The sequence below is a fragment of the Peromyscus leucopus genome, chromosome 16_21 (assembly GCF_004664715.2).
Source record: "Peromyscus leucopus breed LL Stock chromosome 16_21, UCI_PerLeu_2.1, whole genome shotgun sequence".
NCBI lineage: Eukaryota > Metazoa > Chordata > Mammalia > Rodentia > Cricetidae > Peromyscus > Peromyscus leucopus.
In genome coordinates, this window is record NC_051084.1 from 17,353,090 (window position 1) to 17,374,698 (window position 21,609).

Below are 21,609 nucleotides of genomic sequence, written 5' to 3' on the forward strand. Positions count from 1 at the left end.
TTAATTGGGGTTGGTTTACAGTTTCAGAGATTTAGTCCATTATCATCATAGCAGAAAGCATGGCTGCGTGCCTGCAGATGTGGTGGAGAGGTAGCTGAGAATTCTACATCTGGATACACAGGCAACAGGAAGAGAGAGCCATTAGCCATTAGGCCTGGCTTGGTCTTTTGAAACCCCAAAGCTCATCATCAGTGACACATCCTTCAACAAGGCCATCTCTACTCCAACAAGGCCATGCCCTCTAATCCTTCTCAAGTAGTGCTATTTCTTGATGATTAAGCAAATATATGAGCCTATGGAGGCCATTCTTATTCAAACCATCACATGGCCTATATTTTACTTTTTTACAATGGTAAATGCCGATCGCTGTAACCTACATAAAATCTCATTGAGGATCTATTTTGTAAAGTCATATAGAGATCCTAAAACTAAAACACTGAGAATTTCTGACTGGCACAGCAGAAACTGATAAAAAGTACAAGGTACAGGAGGAAGGGGGTGGTGGTATGGTCCCCGGTCTCAGGTTTTGTCTTTCAGGGTTGGGGATTTCCATCAGCCCTGGATTTCATTTCTCCAGCTCACTTCCTGTATCAGCTGCCAGGTTATTCTGCCTTAAACAGGTATTCTTTCTCCCATTGTATGCCCAAATTCTGGAGAAAGCCAGTCAGAGTCACCGTGGTCTCATCCCTCATCCAGTGCTATAAAATCCACAGAGAGGAACAAGGACCCAATTTCTCCAGGCCTTTGAAACACCAAGGATGAGAACCCCAGCTCCCCGAGGCTCCCTCCTGCTGCTCCTGGTTGCCCTGGCTCCAACTCTGACCCAAACCCGTGAGTACAGGATCTGGAAGGAAATGGCCTCTGCTGGGAGGAGTGTGAGGATCCCCTGGGTGGGTAGAGGAGGTGCTACAGTTGGGAAGTACTGTTGTGTGATATTTTGCTTGTGTTCTGACTAATAAAGCTTGCCTGGAGATAAGAGGGCAGAGTGAGCCACTAATTAACTATAGAGGCCAGGCAGAGGTGGCACACACCTTTAATCCCAGCACTTGGAAGGAGGAAGCAGGAAAATCAGGAGTTCAAGGCCACCCTGGGCTACACAAGATTGAACCAGTCAGAAAAACAAACAAACAAACAACGACAACAAAAACAGAGCTGGGGTGGTGGTCATGCCTTTAGTCCCAGCACTAGGAAGTGGAGACAGAAATATAAGGTGGGTGGAGACAGAATATCCAACCCCCCAATCAATCTGAGGATTGGTAGAGGTAAGAAGTTTCCAGCGGCAGCTGCTCTGATTCTCTGATCTTTCAACTTTCACCCTAATATCTGACTTGACTCCAGGTTTTTAATTAATAAGACTGATTAGGATCGCACTTCAACGTTCCTATGGCTGGGCAGCCTCTGCCCCTAGGGTCTCCATCCCCATACCTTGCTCCCCTCTCTGCACAGGGTCCCTGGAGAAGGGAGGAGGCTTGGGTTCTTATCACGCACACTGTCCCCAGGCTCACACTCACTACAGTATTTGGACATCGTTGTGTCCCGGCCTGGCCTCCCGGAGCCCCGGTACATCTTTGTTGGCTACGTGGACGACGTACAGTTTGTGCACTTCGATGGTGATGCTCAAAGTCAGACAATGGAGCCACGGGTGCCATGGATGGAGCGGATATCGCCAAAGCGTTGGGAGCAAGAGACACTGGGAGTCAACAAACATAAAGCTGGAGAGCTCCTACAGGTGGCGATCCACGAACACAATCAGAGCCTGGACGGTGAGTGACCCTAAGTCAGAGATCACAGCCCATCCAGGTCCCAGTACCCTCTCTAGTTTCTCGGGGTCCCGGGGACCTAGATTTAGCCTTGAGGTTGTAGGACCCACGGAGATCCTCAACTCGGGATTTGAGGACTGTGACTACGTTTCTGTGGTTCAGATTAGGTCCAAATCCCATCCCATGGGTCCGGGCAAGGTGGAAAGAGCTAACTGCAGGGGCGGGGCCAGTCTCTCACACTTTACAGTGCTTGACTGGCTGCACCATCGGGCCGGACCGGCGCTTCCTCCGAGGGTACAGTCGGCATGCCTATGATGGCCAGGATTACGTAGCCCTGAACGAGGACCTGAAAATGTGGAGGGTGGCTGACTCAGCGCCTCAGATAACCCTGCAAAAGTGGAAGAATTCTATTCCGGCAGAGTTCCTCGGGGCTTACCTTGAGGTGGAGTGCGTGCAGACCCTCCTCAGACATCTGAAGATGGGCAAGGATCTACTGTTGCGCGCAGGTACAATGGGGCCAAAGGGGCCATGGGGCACTGCCCTTGGATTGGGACTCAAGTCTCCCGAGGAAAGAGGAAAATGGGATCAGCTGGAATATTGCCTCTCTCTTTGTCATTGGGAAGGGGAAGTGCTTCTGGGTGTCCAATGTTTTGGAGTCTGACTCTGGTGATGCTAAGTCTCTCAGCCCCGCCCAATGGGGATCCCAAGTCCATTTTTGCCAGTGGAAGACCTGGAGTCTCCTGGGCTGGTGTAACCTCATTCTAGAATTTGCCAAGGAATAAATTTCCAGATGCCTGAAGCTGGGCTGCTGTCTCAGTTTGTACTCCTCCTCCACCCGAGTTCTCCTGCGCACTGCCAGGATGGTCACATGAGTACAACTGCATTATCTTAGTAAGAACACAAAATGTGTGAACTTTCCAATTCTTCCTCAGATCCCCCAAAGGCACATGTGACCCATCACCTCAGACCTGAAGGGGACGTCACCCTGAGGTGCTGGGCTCTGGGCTTCTATCCTTCGGAGATCACCCTGACCTGGCAGACAGATGGGGAGGACCTGAATCAGGACATGGAGCTGGTGGAGACCAGACCTTCAGGGGATGGAACTTTCCAGAAGTGGGCAGCTGTGGCGGTGCCTTCTGGGGAGGAACAGAGATACACATGTCATGTGGTCCATGAGGGACTGCCCAAGCCTCTCACTCTGAAATGGGGTAAGGAGGAGAATAGGCATGGAATTTGTTGGTAGAAAAACTAGAATCCATTCTGAAGACCTGAACAGGGTCAGGGCTGAAAGCCGACATCAGGCCTTCACTTTTCCTTCCTTCCTTCCTTCCTTCCTAGAGACACCTCAGCCCACCATCCCCATCGTGGGAATCACTACAGGTCTGATTCTCCTTGGGGTTGTGGTTACTGGAACGGTGGCTGCTGTTGTGATGAGGAAGAGGAGCAGAGGTAGGGAAGGGGTTGTTTTCTGAGGGTTTCTGCTGGGAAATTCCAATCCCTAGCTAAAATGTGCCTGTTTCATGTTTTGTTACTACAAGGCACACATGTGCATGCTTACGCAATCTGGGACCATGTGTATTCACACTAGCTTTTTGTAAAGCACTTGTGAGAAGAAAGGACAGAAATTTCATATTGATGATTCTGGAGACTCTTATCAGTGAAGAATCAGAGAAATGCCAGCTAAAGGGACAGCTTTATGGGGGCGTTTTGGTCCTCTTCCTGCCCACAAGTCTCTTCTTATTTCCAGACCCTGCTGTACATCTGTAGCCAGACTTAGAAACTTGCCTAGAGTCTAGCCATCAGAGGATTCCTAGGATCCCATAATACTGTGTACTCTTGGCCATTTTTCTTCCCACAGATGTGAATGATACGTTTATGTGCAGATAATGTCTCCAGGAATTGACTTTCCTCATTCTGCTTTCAGCCTTTGACCACATGTCCCAACACTTAACTCTCTGCACATTAGGGAACACCCCACTCACAGTCTAGTGAGGAGGCAAAGCCCAAGTCTCTCCATCACTTTCCCAAACATTCCTGCAGTTGGGAACAGCAGGAGTCTTCAGTTCCACAAGCTGAAGGGTCGCATGCTGGACTTTAACTCTGCAAAAGGTGGTAAGAAAAAACTGAAACTGCAGAGAATACATGTTGGGAAGGATGACACTGTCACATACAGTTTCCAGGAGCAGCAGGGAAAGTTTTCCATGATACAGAGACCAGCGCTCAGGCATCAGTGGTGTGATCAGTATGCCCATGGATCTTGTGTGGAATCTGGTGTTGATAGGACTGTGGGTTCTGTTTCTAGCATGATTCTTTGGCTTGTCCCAAAACCAAGTAAGCCCCAATATCACATATAAAAATGTCTGTGTTTAAGTAAGAATATGGATTCCATTATTTCTGCCAAGAAGTAAGAAACCAGTTTAGAGAATTTTCAGATAACCATCCAGAGACTTTTGTTGTATAATTGCTTCCTAAATCTTCCATCTGAGGCTATACCCCCTGGGAGAAAAAAATCTGCCAGCATAAGAACTCAGGATTGACAGCATGTTATACCTTTATTTTCTCTTAAAAATTCTTTAAATGTCCACCCTTCTCCACAAATATTGTTCCAAAATACCCAGGCCTCTTCCCAGACTCATAATATCAATGGTGGATCATGGAGCCCAGAACTCACTTTTTTTTTTCCTGACACAGGGTCTCACACTGTATCCCAGGCAGGCTTTGAACTCACTGTGTAGCTGTGATGGTTAACCTTCATCGTCAACTTGACTGGATTTAGAATCTCATAGGAAATGCATCTGAAATGGACTGTAGGGGGTTTCCACACAGGATGAACTGAAGAGGAAAACCCTACCCTGAATTTGGTCAGTACCATCCATGGCCAGGGATCTCAGACTGAATAAAACAGGAACATTGAGAGAGCCAGTATTTGACCTGATTCCTGATCAGTGGAGATGTGAGAAGTCCCAGCCACATATCCCTAAATGCCATGAGCTCTATCATACTTCTATGCCACGATGGTCTGTACTTTCTAAAGTTATGAACTAAAATAAATTCTTATGTTACTTCTGAAAGGCTTCTGCCACACAGTGAGAAAAGTAACTAATACAGAAACCCAGGCTGGCCTTGAAGTCCCAGCAATCTTTCTGCCTCTGTCTAGAGTGTGGGGATTATTGGTTTGGACTACCACATCTGGCTCCAGAAATCATTAATGTAACAAGATATAATGGATACATAAGTTTCAGCTCTGCATCAGACTTCCTGAATCTTGTTGAGATACCCAGAGGACTCCAGTGCATGGCAAAGTCTGGGACTTTCTGGTCTATAGATCTTCTAGATATATGGCTTATTCATATATCTGGAAGTGTTTTTCCCAGTGTTTTCTTCTAGCAGTTTCAGAATCTTGTGTTACATTAAATTCTTGATCTATTTTAAATTGATTTATTTAAACAGGGTAATAGCAATGCAGTGTTATTTTGCTACACCAATTGTCAAACAAGTTTGTTTTTCCAATGTATTTTTTGGCACCATTGTTGAAAATCAAGTGGCTATAAGCAGGGATTATTTCTTCATCCTCTATCCCTTTCATTGGCCTATATGCTTCTGTGCCTGTACCATGCTTGTTTTGTTAATTTGAGATAGGTAGTGTAATAATTCTAGCATTGCTATTTCTGCCAAGAATTACTTTGGCCATTCAAGGTCTTTTGTTCTTCCATATACATTTTAGCATTACTTTTTATAGTTCTTTGAAGAATGCCATTGGAATTTTTGTGGGAATTATACTGAATTTCTAGATTATTTTCAGTATTACAGCCATATTCAGAATATTAATTCCATATATTCATGAACATCTTCTAGTATGTATCTGTGTGCTCACAAAGGATCTTCCAGTGTCTTCCTCCATTTCTTTAACTGTTTTTGTTTGCTTGTTTGTTTGTTTGTTTGGTTGGTTATGTACACCAGACTGGCCCCAAAGCGTTGGCCTTCTGAGTACTGGATTACAGATAAGCCACCACGTCCAGGGTTCTTTGGTGCTTTACAGCTTTACTTACAGATGTCTTTAACCTCTTTAGGCTTATTCCTGGGTATTTAGTACTGTTTCATATCAACTATGAATGAGATTGTTTTCCTAATCTTCCTCACTCTGTTCCCTGTTACTTTGCTGAAGTTATTTTTATGTATTTTCAAATATAAGATCATGTCATCTGCAAATAAAGATCATTTGATTTCTTCCTTTACTGGTGTCCTGGTCCCCCTGTCTTACTACTCTGGCTAAGATTTTGGGAACTATCTTGAATAAGAGTAGAGAGAATAAGCCAGGTGTGGTGATGCATGCCCTTAATCCAGCACTTGGAAGGCAGAGGAAGGTAGAGTTCAAGACCAGCCTGGTCTACAGAGTGAGTTCTAGGCCAACCAGGGCTACATAGAGAAACCCTATCTAAAAAAAAGGGGGGGGATACTGTAGCACAAATCCTAATTGGTTTTATAATAAAAACCCAGAGCCAGATATGGGGGTAAATGCTGAAAAATCAGAGAGACAAAGGAACAAGCTACTAGAGAAACTTCTCAACACTACAGAATCCTCAGGCTGAAAGGAAGGTGAGATCCTGTCTCCACGAATCCTCAGACTGAATGCTCTTGAGTCCTCAGCCGAAAGGACACTGAACTCCTGTCTCCTCCTGCCTTATAAGCCTTTCTCTGCCCAGCCATATCACCTCCTGTCTCAACCTTATGAGTGCTGGGATTAAAGGCATGTGACTCCCAAGTACTGGGATTAAAGGCATGTGCCACCACTGCCTGGGCCTCTATGTTTAATCTAGTGGCTATCTTTGCCCTATGATCTTCAGGCAAACTTTATTTGTTAAGAGTACAAACAAAATATCACCACAGAGTACAGAGAATAAACGTTCTTTATCTCATGCTAAGTTTTAGAGGAAATGTTTTCAGTCCCTACTCCTACCTAGTATAATGTTCTTATGCTTGTTTTATACAGCATTTGTTATGTGGAGATACATTCCTTCTATCTCTAGTTTCTTCAGGGCTTAAATTTATCTGAAGGATGTTTAATTTTCTCAAAGGCCTTTACTGCACCCATTGAGATGATCTTGTAACTTCTGTCCTTACATCTATTTATGTGCCATTTTACATTTACTGACTGGCCTGTGTTGGGTCATTCCTGTATCCCTGGAAAAAAGCCACATTTGGTCATGGTATATGACATATTAAAGTGTTGTTTTAAGTATTGTATTAAAAATGTTAACATCCATGTTCACTATGGAAATTAGTCTATACTTTTGTTTTGTTGTGTCTTCATCCAGTTTTGGTAGCAAGATAATACCAGTTTCATAAAATGGATTTGGCAGTATTGCTTCCTTTTCTACTTTATAGGATAATTTTAAAACACTGATGTTAGTTCATCTTGAGATATAGAACTCAACAGTAGGTCTGTCTGTTCCTGTGTTTGTCTTTAAATTTGGGAGACTATATTACTGCTTCAATGCCATTACCTACTACAGGTCTGTTAATGTTGCTTATATCCTTCTGGTAGGTCATATATGTCTAGAATTTATCCTTTATTCTAGATTTCCAAATTTATTAGAACATGGGTTTGGGGGGCTGGAGGGATGGCTTCGTGGTTATGAGCACTGGCTGCTCTTGCAGACAACCCATATTCAATTCCCAGCACTTACACCATGATTCCCAGCCACCTGTAACCTGTTTCACAGAATCTGATGCCCTCTTCTGACCTCCACAGGGACCAGGCACACACATGGCAAACAGACATACATGCAGGCCACATATAATAAAAGCAAATAAATATATAAAATTAAAAAATAGAATATGGGTTTTTAATTAACATATTACTTAATGATACTCTGATTTTGTTACTGTCTGATGTAATGTTCCCCCTTTCATCTCTAATTTTATTAATTTGAGTTTTTTTTTTTCATTGTTTTTGATAGAGAGTCTTACTGTAGATCCCAAGCTGGCTTGGAACTTACTATGTAGCCCAAGCTAGCCTTGAACTTCCAACAATTCTCTTGCCTCCACCTCCTGGGTATGTAGGTATTGCCATTATGCCCAGACTTATTCACTATGGGTATACAACCACAATGGAATGGGAACATAACAAGCTCTAGGAGCAGATTTGTTATATGAATGTTTCTACAGGAAACATGTCCTGGAGAAAGTCTTGCACACCAGCTAGAAACCCAAGGATAAAATTGTTACTCCTCTTTTTTCTTTTTAAAAGCATTACTCTAAGAAAAGAGAAATAAAAAGTATCAAAAGTGCAAATTATGTAAACAGACCAGGTAATTAGTTTTTAGCATATTCATTTATAGTTCTATATGTCTTCAGGGATGAATTAAAAATATCAATAAATAAAATTTCATTTCCATAAAGTAACTGTAAACAATATCATTTAGGAGTACATTCTTGGGTGGCAAACACTATCAAGTCCTGGCATCAACTGCCCTGAATCATAGGTTAGCAGTTGTCACTAGGGGTGAAGGAAAGGCCTGTGAGTGAAGGTACAGAGGGTTCCTGGGTGTGGTGATGCTCTACTGTTCATCCTGACCAGGTACAGGGTTTTAATATGAAGCCCACTGGCTTCTGGCTCCAGATTATCCTGTCTAAGCACTGGAATTATAGGCATCTGTTACCTTACCAATTTAAAGAAAATGTTTTCTCTTATGTTTCCTGATCTGAGATCCAAGGCTATGGGTTTCCTCTAGGACTCCATAATCCTGCATCCTCCTCGGTCCTTTTCTTTCCATAGATGGAAAATGATATCCTTACACTCAGATCAGTTCTGCAGGAATTGATTTTCACCATTCCATGTCCACTCCTGAACCACATGTCCCAGCATTTTCACTCTCTTCACCTGGGTCCAGGTATTGCCTGCCAGAAGCTGTGTCTGGGCCTCTCTAAGTCTGTCATGGCAGCGGTATTTCTCAGTCTTCTTAATGCTGTGACCCTTTAATGCAGTTCTGGATACTCGTGTGGGTGTTTCTTCATGTGGGTGAACTCACCTGGAGACTGATAGAGGAACAGTGTCTCAGTTCCTAAGGCCATCAGAAATATGCGTTTATGCATTTCCCACAGTCTTAGGTGATTCCCAAAGGGGTCATGACCCACAAGGTTGAGAACCACTGCAGTAGAGACTAGACATGAGGCAGAGGCCAAGACTCTACATCACTTTCCTAAACATTCCTGCAGCTAGGCATGACCACATGCTGGACCTTGCTTCAGCACCTGGTGATAGGAAAAGCTGGAATTGCATAGAATGCATTTGGCATTGCCACACTGAGTTTCCAGGAGCAGCATAGAAGTTGTTTCAACCACGGTGACCAGCTACAGAGTGGTCAGTGGCTCCTGTGCCCCGTAGATCCTGTATGGGACCTGATGTTGATGCATTTGTGGGTTCTGTTCATAACTGTGATATCTTGAGCTCCAATTTCGCATATAAAGTCCCTTTATATCTAAATAAAAATTTGGATTCTACTATTTGTATGTAAAGCAAGAAATCATTTTAGGAAATTTTCAGGTAGCAAGCATTCACAGACTTTTGTTATATGAACTGTTTCTTAAACTCTTCTATCTATTCCATTGGGTGGCGAAACAAAATGTATCTTTTTTATTAAGAAATTTTCTATTCATTTTACATACCAACCACAGATCCCCATCTCCTCCCTTCTCCTACCCCCTGAAATATATCTCTTAATATGACATTTCCACCCAGATTACAGGGACCCCCAAAAGATCATCATGGAGACCAAATCCCATATGTAAAAGCAAAGAGCCTTTATTTCAAGCTTGGAGCTAGGAGAGCCGAGAGCCCTGAGCCCAGGCAGGGTGGGGTTTTTATCATAGCAGAGGTTGGGGTGAGGGGATATCCAGGGTTCAGGACCCTGATTGGCTGACATTGATCTAGAATAGGAGATGTTTGGAATGTCAGGTATTTCCTTTTCCTGGGTCCAGATATTGCCTGCCAGAAGCTGTGTCTGGGCCTCTAAGCCTGTCATGGCAGCTGTGTGGTCAAGCTGTTTTGGGCCCCCTGACAATGATACATGTCCTCTTCCCTTTTACTTTTTGAAAAAATTAAATGCTCATTTGAAGCTCCTCTCCATCACATGTGCTGTTCTGATCACTAACATCAGGGACCGCAACTCTCTTCTTGTTCATATCTAAGACCCACCATTTAGATTGCTGAACTTTCTTTTCTTGTTGTTGTTGTTTCTTTTTGTTTGTTTGTTTACCAAGACGGTTTCACTATGTAGCCCTGCCCAGCTAACACAGTTCTCTTTAAGGAGAAGATTACTTTGAGCTAAAGAATACTGGAAATCAACCCCCAAGGAATGCTGGCAAGCAGGGAACAAATTTTCCTTTTCTAAAGGAAATTTACATTTGAAAAGGCCCCATTCTTATCAGTGAAGAGGGCACTTGCTTAAATCTACATAACGAGTTTTTATTCATAGGCTGGTATTTACCTCACTTTCCTTGATCTCCTTCTTGTAACACAACTCCCCTCCTCCACCAGCTCACTCAGAAAGATCCACCTGCTGCTGCCTCCTGAGTGCTGGGAGATTAAAGCCCAGCGATGGCTGAACTTTTTTTTTTTGGTTTTTCAAGACAGGGTGTGCCTGTGTAGCTTTGCACCTTTCCTGGAACTCGCTTTATAGACCAGGCTGGCCTTGAACTCACAGAGATCCGCCTGCCTCTGCCTCCCGAGTGCTGGAATTAAAGGCGTGCGCCGCCGCCGCCGCCGCCGCCGCCGCCGCCGCCGCCGCCGCCGCCGCCACCACCACCACCCGGCTCTGAACATTTTTAAAGTAAGATTTCACCCTGTATGTCAGGCTGATTTGGAGCTCATGATGTAGCAATGATGGCTAATCTTCATAGAATCTCCTAGCAGATATACCCTGAGAATGTCCTTAAGGGTGTTTCAAAGATAGAAGGCTCACCCTGAATTTGGATTTCACCATTCCATGCTCTGGGGCCCAGGCTGAATCAGAGAGGAGAAAGGAGAAAGCTAGTTGAGTGCCAGTTATCTCTACTTCCTGCTTCCTGACAGCAAGATGTACAGAGTGCTGGCCACATGCTCCTGCAGGCATGAACTCCATCATGTCTTCCTCACCATGACGGACTCTCTTAAATCATGAGCCAAAATAAATTCCTCTTCCCTCGAGTTGTTTCCATCATGTATTCTGTCAGAGCAATGTGAAAAGTACACAATAGTTAATATTGACTTTGAACGTTTAGTAATTCTTCTGCCTCTGCCCAAGATTACAAGTGTGAGTGACCACAGCTGGTCCTGGGAATCACATGCAACAACCTGTGAGGCTAATGCGTACAGCCTAGAGGCTCCTGGTCTACATTCTTGCTGCTGGGTAATCTGTACATCAGTAGCCTCAGTCCAAGCTATACAGAATCTCAACTCTACACCAGACTTCATGAATCTTGTTGAGTTGTTCAAGGGACTTGTGTATATAAGAAAGTTGAAGCTGTTTTATAGTCCTTCTAGACCCAGGCCCAGGACTGTGTAATCCACTTCAGCATGTAGGGGAAGGGATTATTGATCTTAGTTTCCTTTATCTATCATTCCTTTGTTGATTTTAGTCATTTCCAAGGTTTTAAACGTCATTTTGTTGTACCTGTTTCGAGAAACCCCCAGAGACCACCAAGGAGCCGGTTTCCAATGCAAATACATAAGGGTCCTTTTATTCAGGTTCAACCTGGGCCTCTGCATGGCAGATGGAAGGAAATGTGGTGATGGCCACCAGCCCAGGCGCAGAGGTTTTTTTTATAGGGAAAAACCACAAGCTGGGAATTGGCAACTTGGGATTGGGTAGAAGGGGCATGTAGCTAGAGTTTTCCTACCTTGCCCACAGTCAGGACAAATCTTTGTCACCCGCCAGTCCCACAGCCGCTCAGACCCAACCAAGTAAACACAGAGACTTATATTGCTTACAAATTGTATGGCCGTGGCAGGCTTCTTGTTAACTGTTCTTATATCTTAAAGTAACCCATTTCTAGAAATCTATACCTTGCCACGTGGCTCGTGGCTTGCCAGCATCTTCACATGCTTCTTGTGCTGGCGGCATCTGGCAGTCCGTCCTTCTGCCTTCCTGTCCTTTTATTTCTCCTCTCTGTTAGTCCCGCCTATCCTTCCTGCCTAGCCACAGCCGATCAGGTTTTATTTATTGATCAATCAGAACAACTTTACATACAGACCATCCCCCAGCACAGCCAAGTGCAGACCATCTCAAACACCTGCACTCAGGCCCATGGTCCTAATCATCCTCTATACGGACCTGCTGGGTAACGCCACAAAGAACCCAAGAAGGGCTCCCCCAGGACATACAGAACATCCCACAGCAGGGGCAAGGTGATTTTTTGAAACTATTGGTTTAGACTTTGGGCGCGAAACCACAATCCACTGAACAGGATTGTCTGGACTGCTCAGCAGGATTATCTAGATATCTCCAAGGGCCATAAATCACAGACAGGATCTTGTTAAGATTTCCTTTCCTGTATAAACAGCAGACAGGATGTCTGCAGGAGTATCAGGATCCTGTTAAGCTTTCCTTTAAACAGCAGACAGGATGTCTGCAGGAGGATACTGCTCTGTATCCATTCGAGTTATCATGGCATATTCCTGAGCCTACAAAGTTAAGTCTAGGCCTTCACAATTTAACATCACAGCCTAAATCTTTTTCTTTAGCCCAACACATCTCCCAAATAGCTCCTAATCCATCTGTCGAGATGCCAAGTCCACTACTTCATTTGAATTTCTCCACCTCTGTGAAGAGCAATTTCATCCTTAACTTACACAATCTTCATTTTCCAAGTCTTCCTTTGTCCTTGTATTCAATTTAATCCAATAAATGTTATAATGTCCATATTTAAAATAAATCTGAAACAATTGTTTGCTACTTTTCTTTGTCACACATATCCTAGGGAGAAGCAACCAACATCTCTAGCCTGGAAAACTGGACAGATTTCCCAATACCTTCTGTTAGTTATTTAGCTGCGTTGTGTTCTTACCCTGCAAGGAAGTGTCACGAAACACGACAGAATCCGCTTATAAGAGTTTATTAGAGATAAAGGGATAGAGAGTGCGCAGTCCTGTGGGAGAGACACGTGCGTGGAGAAGAGAGAGAACCGGGAATATGGCGCTCCGCTTTAAAACCGGCTGGGGGCGTGGCCAGGTCACGTCACTACTCTACGTAGACCACATGGTCACGTTGCGCGCCATGTAGCATCACGGATTCTGGTCACGTGAGATGCCTTGGCCGGAACTTGCTAGGCGGAGGTGTCCGGCCTGACCGGAATTGGCTAGGCGGAAGTGTCCGCCTAGTAAATGTGACCGTGTTGTGAACCCTTCTCCTTCTCTACTGCCTCACCAAACAAATTCATTTCTCAGCAGGGCCCCAGAATTTTGGGCAAAACAAAAAACAACCAGATATCCTCTACTTCTGTCTCTCAAGTACTGAGATTAAAGAATGCACCACGATGTTTTGGCTTTCTGACACGGTCTCCAAGCTGAGGCTAATTTTAAATTCATTATGTAGCTGAGAGTGACCTTGACTCCTGATCACCCACCTAAATTCTGGGATTATAGACATGAGGCACCACTTTTGATCATTTATTAGTTTAACATTTTCTTTCTTAGCATGTTGCTTTACTTATATATAGAAAAGCTGCTAGTGTTTACTGTGAGACCAAAAGGAGCCATCTTAGAAATAAGACCAAAATGCTTTCACCCTAAAATTAAGGCCTAAGATTTCTCCTTTTGGGAATAGGCCATTAGTTACTGAAACCAGTCAGTTCAGATTCCAGAAACCAGGAAGTGTAGAAGTTCAGAGTCACAAGATAGTCAAAAGGTAATGCCTGCCAGACTATGGAATGTCCTCTCCCTGGTTTCCAGGGTAACTGGCCACAGAAATGCCCCCACCTGAGGGCAGCCAATGAGAAATGGTGGTGGGCAACCACTCCCTTAGAAGTAATTTCTAGAAGTCCCTAGAAGCGAGCCAATCAGAATTGTACCTGTACTAGCACCCCTAAATGATGTAACCTTGTGACTTTTCCCTTTAAAAGCTGAGCTTGCAGATAGGTGGGCACTTCCTCCAGCCTCCACTGCGTTGGATGTATTGGACGAAGTCCCTGCCTAGGCTTGTATTGCTTTCGGATATCCAGAATTAAACCTTGCTTTTGCATTCCGGCATGCTCGTCTTTGGTGGTCTCTCTGGGGGTCACGATCTGGGCACAACATTTACTATGTTGATTTTGTATAACGCTTTGTTGAAAGGGTTTATAAAATCTAACCATTTTCTGGTGGAATCTTAGGGGTCTTTTAAGTATAGGGCTCTTGTGTCATCTGAAAATCAGAATAAGGTCACTTGTGCCTGATTGTACCCTTCTCTCTTGCTTTATTGCCCTATCACTACACTGAATACTAGTGGAGAGAGTGACCACTCCTGTCTCATTCTGGTTTACAGGAAAAGCTGTTTTCCTTCACTTAGTAAGAATGGTGGCTATAGTTCAGTCATGTAAGGCCTGTTTTCCTGGTTTTGTTTGAGGTATATTCTATCTTTTTTTTTTTCCTTCTGGGCTCATGGAGATAGACTGAACTGTGTTAAAAGCCCGTTCTGAATTTGAGATAACCATGTGATTTCTCCCTTTGGGTCTATTTACCTGATGTATGTATTGCATTTACTGACTGGCATATGTTGAACCATCCTTGTGTCCCTAGAATGAAGCCAATTTGACCATGGTATATGACTTTTAGAAATATATGTTAAATTTGGTTAATAAGTATTCTTGAGAATTTTTATATTCAGGTTCACCCAAGTAATTGGGCTCTAATTTTTTGTGTTCTTATTCAGTTTGGCTAGCTTCATAAAATCAGCTTGGTGGTGTTCCTTCTCTATTTTGTGGAATAATTTGAGTAGTATTTGTCTTAATATGTAAATGTCTGGTATTCAGTTCAGCAGTGAGTCCATCTGGTCCTGAGTTTTTTTAATTGGGAGACTCTACATTACTGCATCTAAAGACAAATTCAGCTATTTCCATAACGAAGTTGTCTACAGCACTCTTTCATTCTCTTTAAGGGATTAGTGAACCTCAGAATTACAAAGGAAACTAGACTGATAACTAATATAAGATGAGCAGTATCTTCTCATACCAGCAACAGTGGCAAACACAAAAAGCTGATATGGTGGGGACTGTCATCCAGAAGACAGGAACGGTATTTATCCAGGCTGGACTGCATTTGGTGGGCAATGCCACATGTGGCGATTTACACTCAACCAAATTAGACACTGTCAAAAAACAAATTACATTCAGTTCCTCAGTACACTAGCCACATTTTGAACAGTGAATGACCACACGCAGGAAGTGGCTACTCTTCTGAAGAACACAGATACAAGACATTTGTATTACTGCAAGAAGTTCTCTTAGATAGCACAGAGCCAGTGATATTCTGGCAGTGCAGACCCTGGGTATCAGAAGTGTCACAGACTGAGTGCACATCCTTAGGATGCCCAGGTTTTACTTCTCTGGTTCTCCACTCAGGAACTATGAATTCCTACTTTCTCAACTTTTTGTTATCAAGAAAATGATCTGGTGAGCTGGCTCAGCAGGTAAAGGCATTTCCTGTCAAGATTAGAGACTTGAGTTCAATTTCTGGAACTCATATGGTAAAAAGAGAAGTATCATCCACATACATACAAACATAGACACACACTCATGAAATAAATAAATGTAATAATAAAGAAAATGAATTGATGGGACTGGGGAGATGGTTCAGTCGTTAGGAGTACTGGTTAGTTGTCCAGAGGACCCAAGTTCAAATCCCAGCACCTGCATGGTGTCTCACAACTATCTGTAACTTCAGTTCCACATCTGAGGCTCTCTTCTGGCGTCCCTGGATACCAGGCATGTAAGTAGGCATGTACATAGTGCACAGACATACATGCAGACAAAACACCCATATGCATAAATATTTTTTTAAAAAAGAAAATGAAACTGGGTATGATGACACACACCTTTAATCCCAATCTGGAGGCAGAAGCAGGTGGATCTCTTATGAATTCAAGGTCTATATAGTGATTTCCAGGACAGCCAGAGCTACATAATAGAGAGACCCCACCCATGTGCGCGCGCGCACGCACACGCACACACACACACACACACACACACACACACACACACACACATATAGACACACACACCTCACACACAATGAATAAATATAATCTAAAATGTTTTGAAAGGATAATTTGAACAAACACAAAGTAATTAGAAATAGCTAGGCAAACTTTTAAGCCTAGACTATCTCACAACTATGTATGTACATAATAGAAATAGCACCATTCATCAACTTATGCAGACAACCAGAACACAAAAAACAGATTCATATAAGAATCATGGTTTCAGCCCAGCAGCGGTGGCACACACCTTTAATCCCTGCACCCAGGAAGCAAAGGCAGGCAGATCTCTGAATTTGATGCCAGCCTTGCCTACAGAGGGAGTTCTAGGACAGCCAAGGCTACACAGAGAAACCCTGTCTGGAAAAAGCAAAAAAGAAACATGGTTTCATCACCAAAGCTCTGAAACTTTACTGATCCTTTATTTTTCCTATTTGAGTTCTCAAAAAGGGTGGCACAGCCAAGAATCTCCTTCCACAAGGTTTTATAATTGTGCCCACTTTCTCTTTGTCTGGAGATTTTTCCCTAAGAATATCCACTTTAATCCGACTGGTACTGGATGGCTGGAAAAGAGGGTATGCAACAACCTTTTCAAACTCTTTGCTCTCCTTCTTCACTCGACCACGCCTCTCAGGTGGTGGGATCTGGCTCTGGCTTTTTCTCAAGATTCTTTCTTTGAGTCTTTGCTCTAGAAGTTCCCTCCCTCGAATCATGCGTTCCCGATGGCCTTTGATTTGGAGCAGTTCTCTCTCCGTCACCTGCCTTCTTCTCTCTGCTTTCGGGATGATAGTCTTTTCTGGTACAATTTTGGGTAGTGTTATTTCACTGAGGAGTCGTGTCTGTCTCCAGGTTTTATTCTTAAATTCTCTGGCCTGGCCTGTTCTAAGGATGTGCCTTTCTATTTGTTTCTTCTCTCTCTCAGGCACCCAATACCGCACTTTTTGTCCCTCTGTGCTTGGTGGTGTTTCCTCTTCCACTGCCACCTTTGTTTCTCCGCCGGTGTCCTCTCTTTTCATCATCTCCACAATTTTCTTATTGTAGTAAGACTCTGCTTTCGCAAGCCAGTAGTCAAGAGAGTGAGCTTGCTCCCTGCAGAGTTCTCTGCTCTCCTCCCGGCATTTCTGAGTTACCAGGTGTCTTGCTGCTGTCGTATGCACACCACCAAGACTCTGTCAAAAGGAGGTTCAGAATTTTATCATTTTTCCCTTAAACACATTTAAAAGCAGTTTGCCTTCCTCACTGCTATTAAGGAAGGAGTCTTGGGCCAGCAGTAGTGGCACATGCCTTAATCTCAGAACTCAGATGTCATAAGCAGATGAACACACACACACACACACACACACACACACACACACACACACACACACACAAAACCTTTCATTTACTTTAGAGTAAATAAAAATTTAAATTTTAAACCCTATGCTCCCAGGCAAGTCTGGTTGTTCTGAAAGTATGCAGTACCAGTCCCCAGTAAATAACTAGTTTTTAAAATAGAGAGCCCAGGAGTTGGTGTTGGGATAATTTACAAGAGTGGAAGCTGCTGCTATCGGAGTACTGCCCCAAAGTGTCACCAGTGCAGGAGGACTTTAAGCCTCAACTTCCTTTTCTGGGTAGCTCCAAACTGTAAAGTATTTATTTACAACTTAGTTACCAGGAGCCTTTTCTCCAGTGGAGACTGTTGACCTTCTGCAATCCTAGGGTCTCTGGATGCTTTTGCCCAAGCCAATCTGGAAGATAGAAAACCAAAGGTAGATTGGAATGTGGGAGATGACACATTTGCTCACCAATCCCCAAAGAACTCAAATATTTGGCCAGGAACAAGGGCCTTTCCTCCACTGAGAAATCACCGCATTTTCCGTAATGCAAAATAATGAAGATCATTCTTTTTATATGAACTAAAAGCATACCTCTCCTTTGGACTCAATGTGAACCACTCAGAATCTTGTATTTGGGACTGAAAGAGGGGAGGAACAGGCTCTTTGGTTAGGGGTGGCCTAAGGACTCCCAAACCAGACTGATCGGTCTCAAAGCCTCTTTTGTCTTCGGAGGTAACTCTAGTCTCTCGCTTTGTCAGTTCACTGTCTTTCTGCACTTTGTCCAGCCAGGCCCTTTGTGCCTCTATCAGCACATACAGCATCTTTGCTTTGTTTTGTTCTGAAATTCTATTCTTGTTTGATCATCTGGGCCTCTGCTTGACTGACTGACAATGTCAACCATCCTTCCCTAAATCTGTTTGAGACTACTCCCTGTTAAAACGCTGCAGGCAGAGCTTTGTGGCCCTCTGTGTTTGTTTACCAGGCTGATGGCACCACAAGTGAAGACCACCAAGTTTTTATGAGTCATTCCTGCTCAAACCTGAGTTTACTGTGAGGTCGCTTTAAGCCACTGAAGCTGTCTAGCACACAGCTTGCAGATCCTCAAACTATGGTCAAAAGCAAAGACTTTAAGGACAGGAATAAAACTGAACCACAAATCTATTTCCTCAGTGTATGATGCAGGGCAAGCCAACTAACTTCTGTGTCAGTTTCCTTATTTATAAAATGAAGATGTAAGACAAGATCCACCTGTCAGGGTCATAAAGAACAAATATGGTTTAGTGTAAGGAGAGTACATGGTAAATTCTCAGTAAATGTCAGCTACCTGTTCTTTACAGGTAAGCTCCCTCTACAGGTAAGGCCCTTGGTCTCTATGAAGTCTTCCTTATATACTTCATAACAAGGATTGTGCCTTCCTCTGAGGAGTTTTCATTTTTACAACTCACTTAAAAAAAACAATCATTATCAGGGGCTGGAGAGATGGCCCAGTGATTAGGAGCACTGGCTGCTCTTTCAAAGGACCTAGGTTCAAGTCCCAGCACCCACATGGCAGCTCATAACCATCTATCTGTAACTCCAGTTACAGGGAACCATACACCCGCTTCTGACCTTCATGAGCACCAGGCATGCAATGTGATATACATACACGCATGCAGGCAAAACACTTAAACACATAAGTAAACCTAAAAATATCTGTAAAAGTTACTCTGTTATGGTATCTATGGTCATATATAACACTTTGATGCTGAAATTTAGAAGTGTACAAATTATAATATAAATCTACAAGTAATTATTTATAATATTGGAGAGGCTCTAATATCTAATGTTTTGCCTCATTGATTTTAGACATGCTTTTAAAAAAGATTTTTTGCCGGGCGGTGGTGTCGCACGCCTTTAATCCCAGCACTCGAGAGGCAGAGCCAGGCGGATCTCTGTGAGTTCAAGGCCAGCCTGGACTACCAAGTGAGTTCCAGGAAAGGCGCAAAGCTACACAGAGAAACCCTGTCTCAAAAAACCAAAAAAATAAATAAATAAATAAATAAATAAATAAATAAAAAGATTTTTATTCCTATTTTTAATATGTACTGCTGCTGTTTTTTTTAACCTGCATGTATCTGTGCACCACATGCACGTGGTGCACTCAGAAACCAGAAGAGGGCATCAGATTCCCTGGAATTGGACTTACAGTTGTTAGCTGCCCTAGCCCTTCTTAGACATTCTTATTTGCTCATACTTTGAGATTGAAAATTATCACCCTAGAACTTGGCATGGAGGTTTCATGCATGTCATCACACTTATGAGGTTGAGGCGGAGTACTGTGAGTTAGTTCTAGGTCAGCCTAAGCTATAAGACCCTGCCTCCAAAAAATAATAATGACCATCTCACTTGCATTTCTTCTTTATAAAATATGTATTTTTGTTTTATGAGCATAAGTGTTTTGCTTTTGTGTCTGTTTGGGTACCACTTGCCTGCCAGGTGTCTCTAGAGGCCTGAAGAGGGCATTGGATCCCCTAGAACTGGAGTTAGAGATGGCTGTGAGCAACCATGTGATGTGGATGCTGGGAAATGAACCAGGGTCCTCTGAAGAACAGCCAGTGTTCTTAACCACTGAGTCATTTCTCCAGCCCCATACCTTTTCTTGCAAAAGGCATCTAGTATAGTACTATGATTGTAAGTCTCAAAATTGTGACTTTATTATCACATAGTAGCTAAGTATTTCCTCATAACTATCTCAGGGTTGGGAATTTAACTCAGTAGTAAATGGCCTACCTACCAAGGCTCTGGGGTCCATCCCAGTACACATACACACCGTATTTATTTTAGAAATAGGGGTTCACTACATATTGAGGCTTGCTTTGCAGCCCAATGTGGCCTCAAACTCACAGCCCTCCGGATTCAGCTTCCCTAGTGCAAGATACAGGCATGTACCACCACACAGGCATGCTGCATTTTTCATTAGAGCATGGACCTGTCCTCCATGACGGCTACAGGTATATCCCTGGCTCAAGCACCTACTAGTATACTTTCTCCACATTCAAACTATTCATTTGTACTGAAAGAGAAAACAGATTTCAACTATGCAATCCCAATCTCAGCTCCAAACCTGGCACAGGTGTGCAGTCTTTATTGGATGGATGGGGCTTTTGTTGAGGAAGGAACATTGTGCCTTATGCTGTTTGTGTTCCTTCACTGCATTAAAGGTAGCTGTCAAACCATAGTGGACGTCTGACGTCAAACTTTAAAGGGAAAGTGGGGCTAATTTAAATTTCTAATTTGAAAGAAGGCACAGAGGTGAAATTTAAAATTTCACCTACTACCATGGGCTCAGCAACAGTGCTTTGCTAGACAAGCAAAATGACACCCAATTTCACCCCTAAGTAAAATGACAGGGTCTAAGTAAAATGATGTCCTTTTGACATCTTGCTGAGGATTTCTTTTAAAAAAAACTCCTTCCCCGTGGTTTTATCGCACATTAATTGCATGCAGAGAAAGACAAAGGAGGGTCTCTCCTAAGTAAAGAGTATAGTTTGTGTCCTATAAGACCAGCCTTGGCATGGCGATCAGGTTGGCTGCTGGAGGCTGGGAACGCTATCTTCAAGCTCGTCCTCCCTCAGCACACAAGTTTTCCTTCCTTTGTAGGCTTCCAGTGAATGAAATACTTACCCTACTGTTCACTTAGTGGTTGGCAAGTATTTAAACCCGGGTGAATGGGAGCTTAGGGGAGTGGAAGATGGTCTTGCAAGAGAAAGTCAAATCTAATCCCTAGTAAATCAAAAGAGGTGCTTTTGATTAATGCTAGCCTCTGTCATCCGGCAAGAACACAAGGAGATAAGAGCCCTAATCTCACGTGTTCCACCACTTCCAAATCCCTAAAATCCTTCTCAAATGTCTCGTTTGCCCTCTGCTTTCACCCTCACCATTCTCTGCTCCTTAGGAAGCCGACTCGCTCAAGTGCTCAGAGCGACAACCGGGGGGGGGGGGGGGGGCCGGCACAAAAGGATGCGCAAGAATGCTCCTTAGCTTTGATTTTAGCCACTGAGCAGCCGCAAAAGACGAAAAACGTCTCAGGAACCGGCGGGAGTTGTTGTTTGAACCCGACGGAATCAGTTGCTCTGGAAAAATTAGTAGTTTTAGGGGGCGTTCCCAACCCCCTTTCCCTACGAAAGCAGGGATTTGTGCGAGTGGCCTAACACTGGCTACTTGCCTTTGCTTAATCGACGTCACAGTAGCAGTGGGGCCTCCAAATGCCTTTCGTTAGAAGTTCGGCTCCCTCTCTAGGGCTCACTGGACTAAGTGCGCCATTAATTATGACGTCAAGACCCA

The 21,609-nt window shown here is 43.6% G+C and overlaps 2 protein-coding genes across 2 annotated transcripts; one reads left to right on the forward strand and one right to left on the reverse strand.

Moving 5' to 3' along the window:
• Nucleotides 1-606: 606 nt before the first annotated feature.
• Nucleotides 607-3,003, forward strand: LOC114682644 (H-2 class I histocompatibility antigen, Q10 alpha chain-like). Its single transcript, XM_037199558.1, has 4 exons — nucleotides 607-835; nucleotides 1,447-1,763; nucleotides 1,991-2,266; nucleotides 2,693-3,003. Exons 1-4 carry the CDS (start codon nucleotides 759-761, stop codon nucleotides 3,001-3,003), a joined length of 981 nt encoding a protein of 326 aa, XP_037055453.1. The 5' UTR covers nucleotides 607-758.
• Nucleotides 3,004-16,369: 13,366 nt separating this feature from the next.
• On the reverse strand, nucleotides 16,370-18,404 carry LOC114682694 (putative uncharacterized protein ZNRD1-AS1). Its single transcript, XM_028856664.2, has 3 exons — nucleotides 17,878-18,404; nucleotides 17,622-17,697; nucleotides 16,370-17,139 (listed from the first exon to the last, which is right to left on the reverse strand). Exons 1-3 carry the CDS (start codon nucleotides 18,105-18,107, stop codon nucleotides 16,381-16,383), a joined length of 1,065 nt encoding a protein of 354 aa, XP_028712497.1. The 5' UTR covers nucleotides 18,108-18,404; the 3' UTR covers nucleotides 16,370-16,380.
• Nucleotides 18,405-21,609: the final 3,205 nt, after the last annotated feature.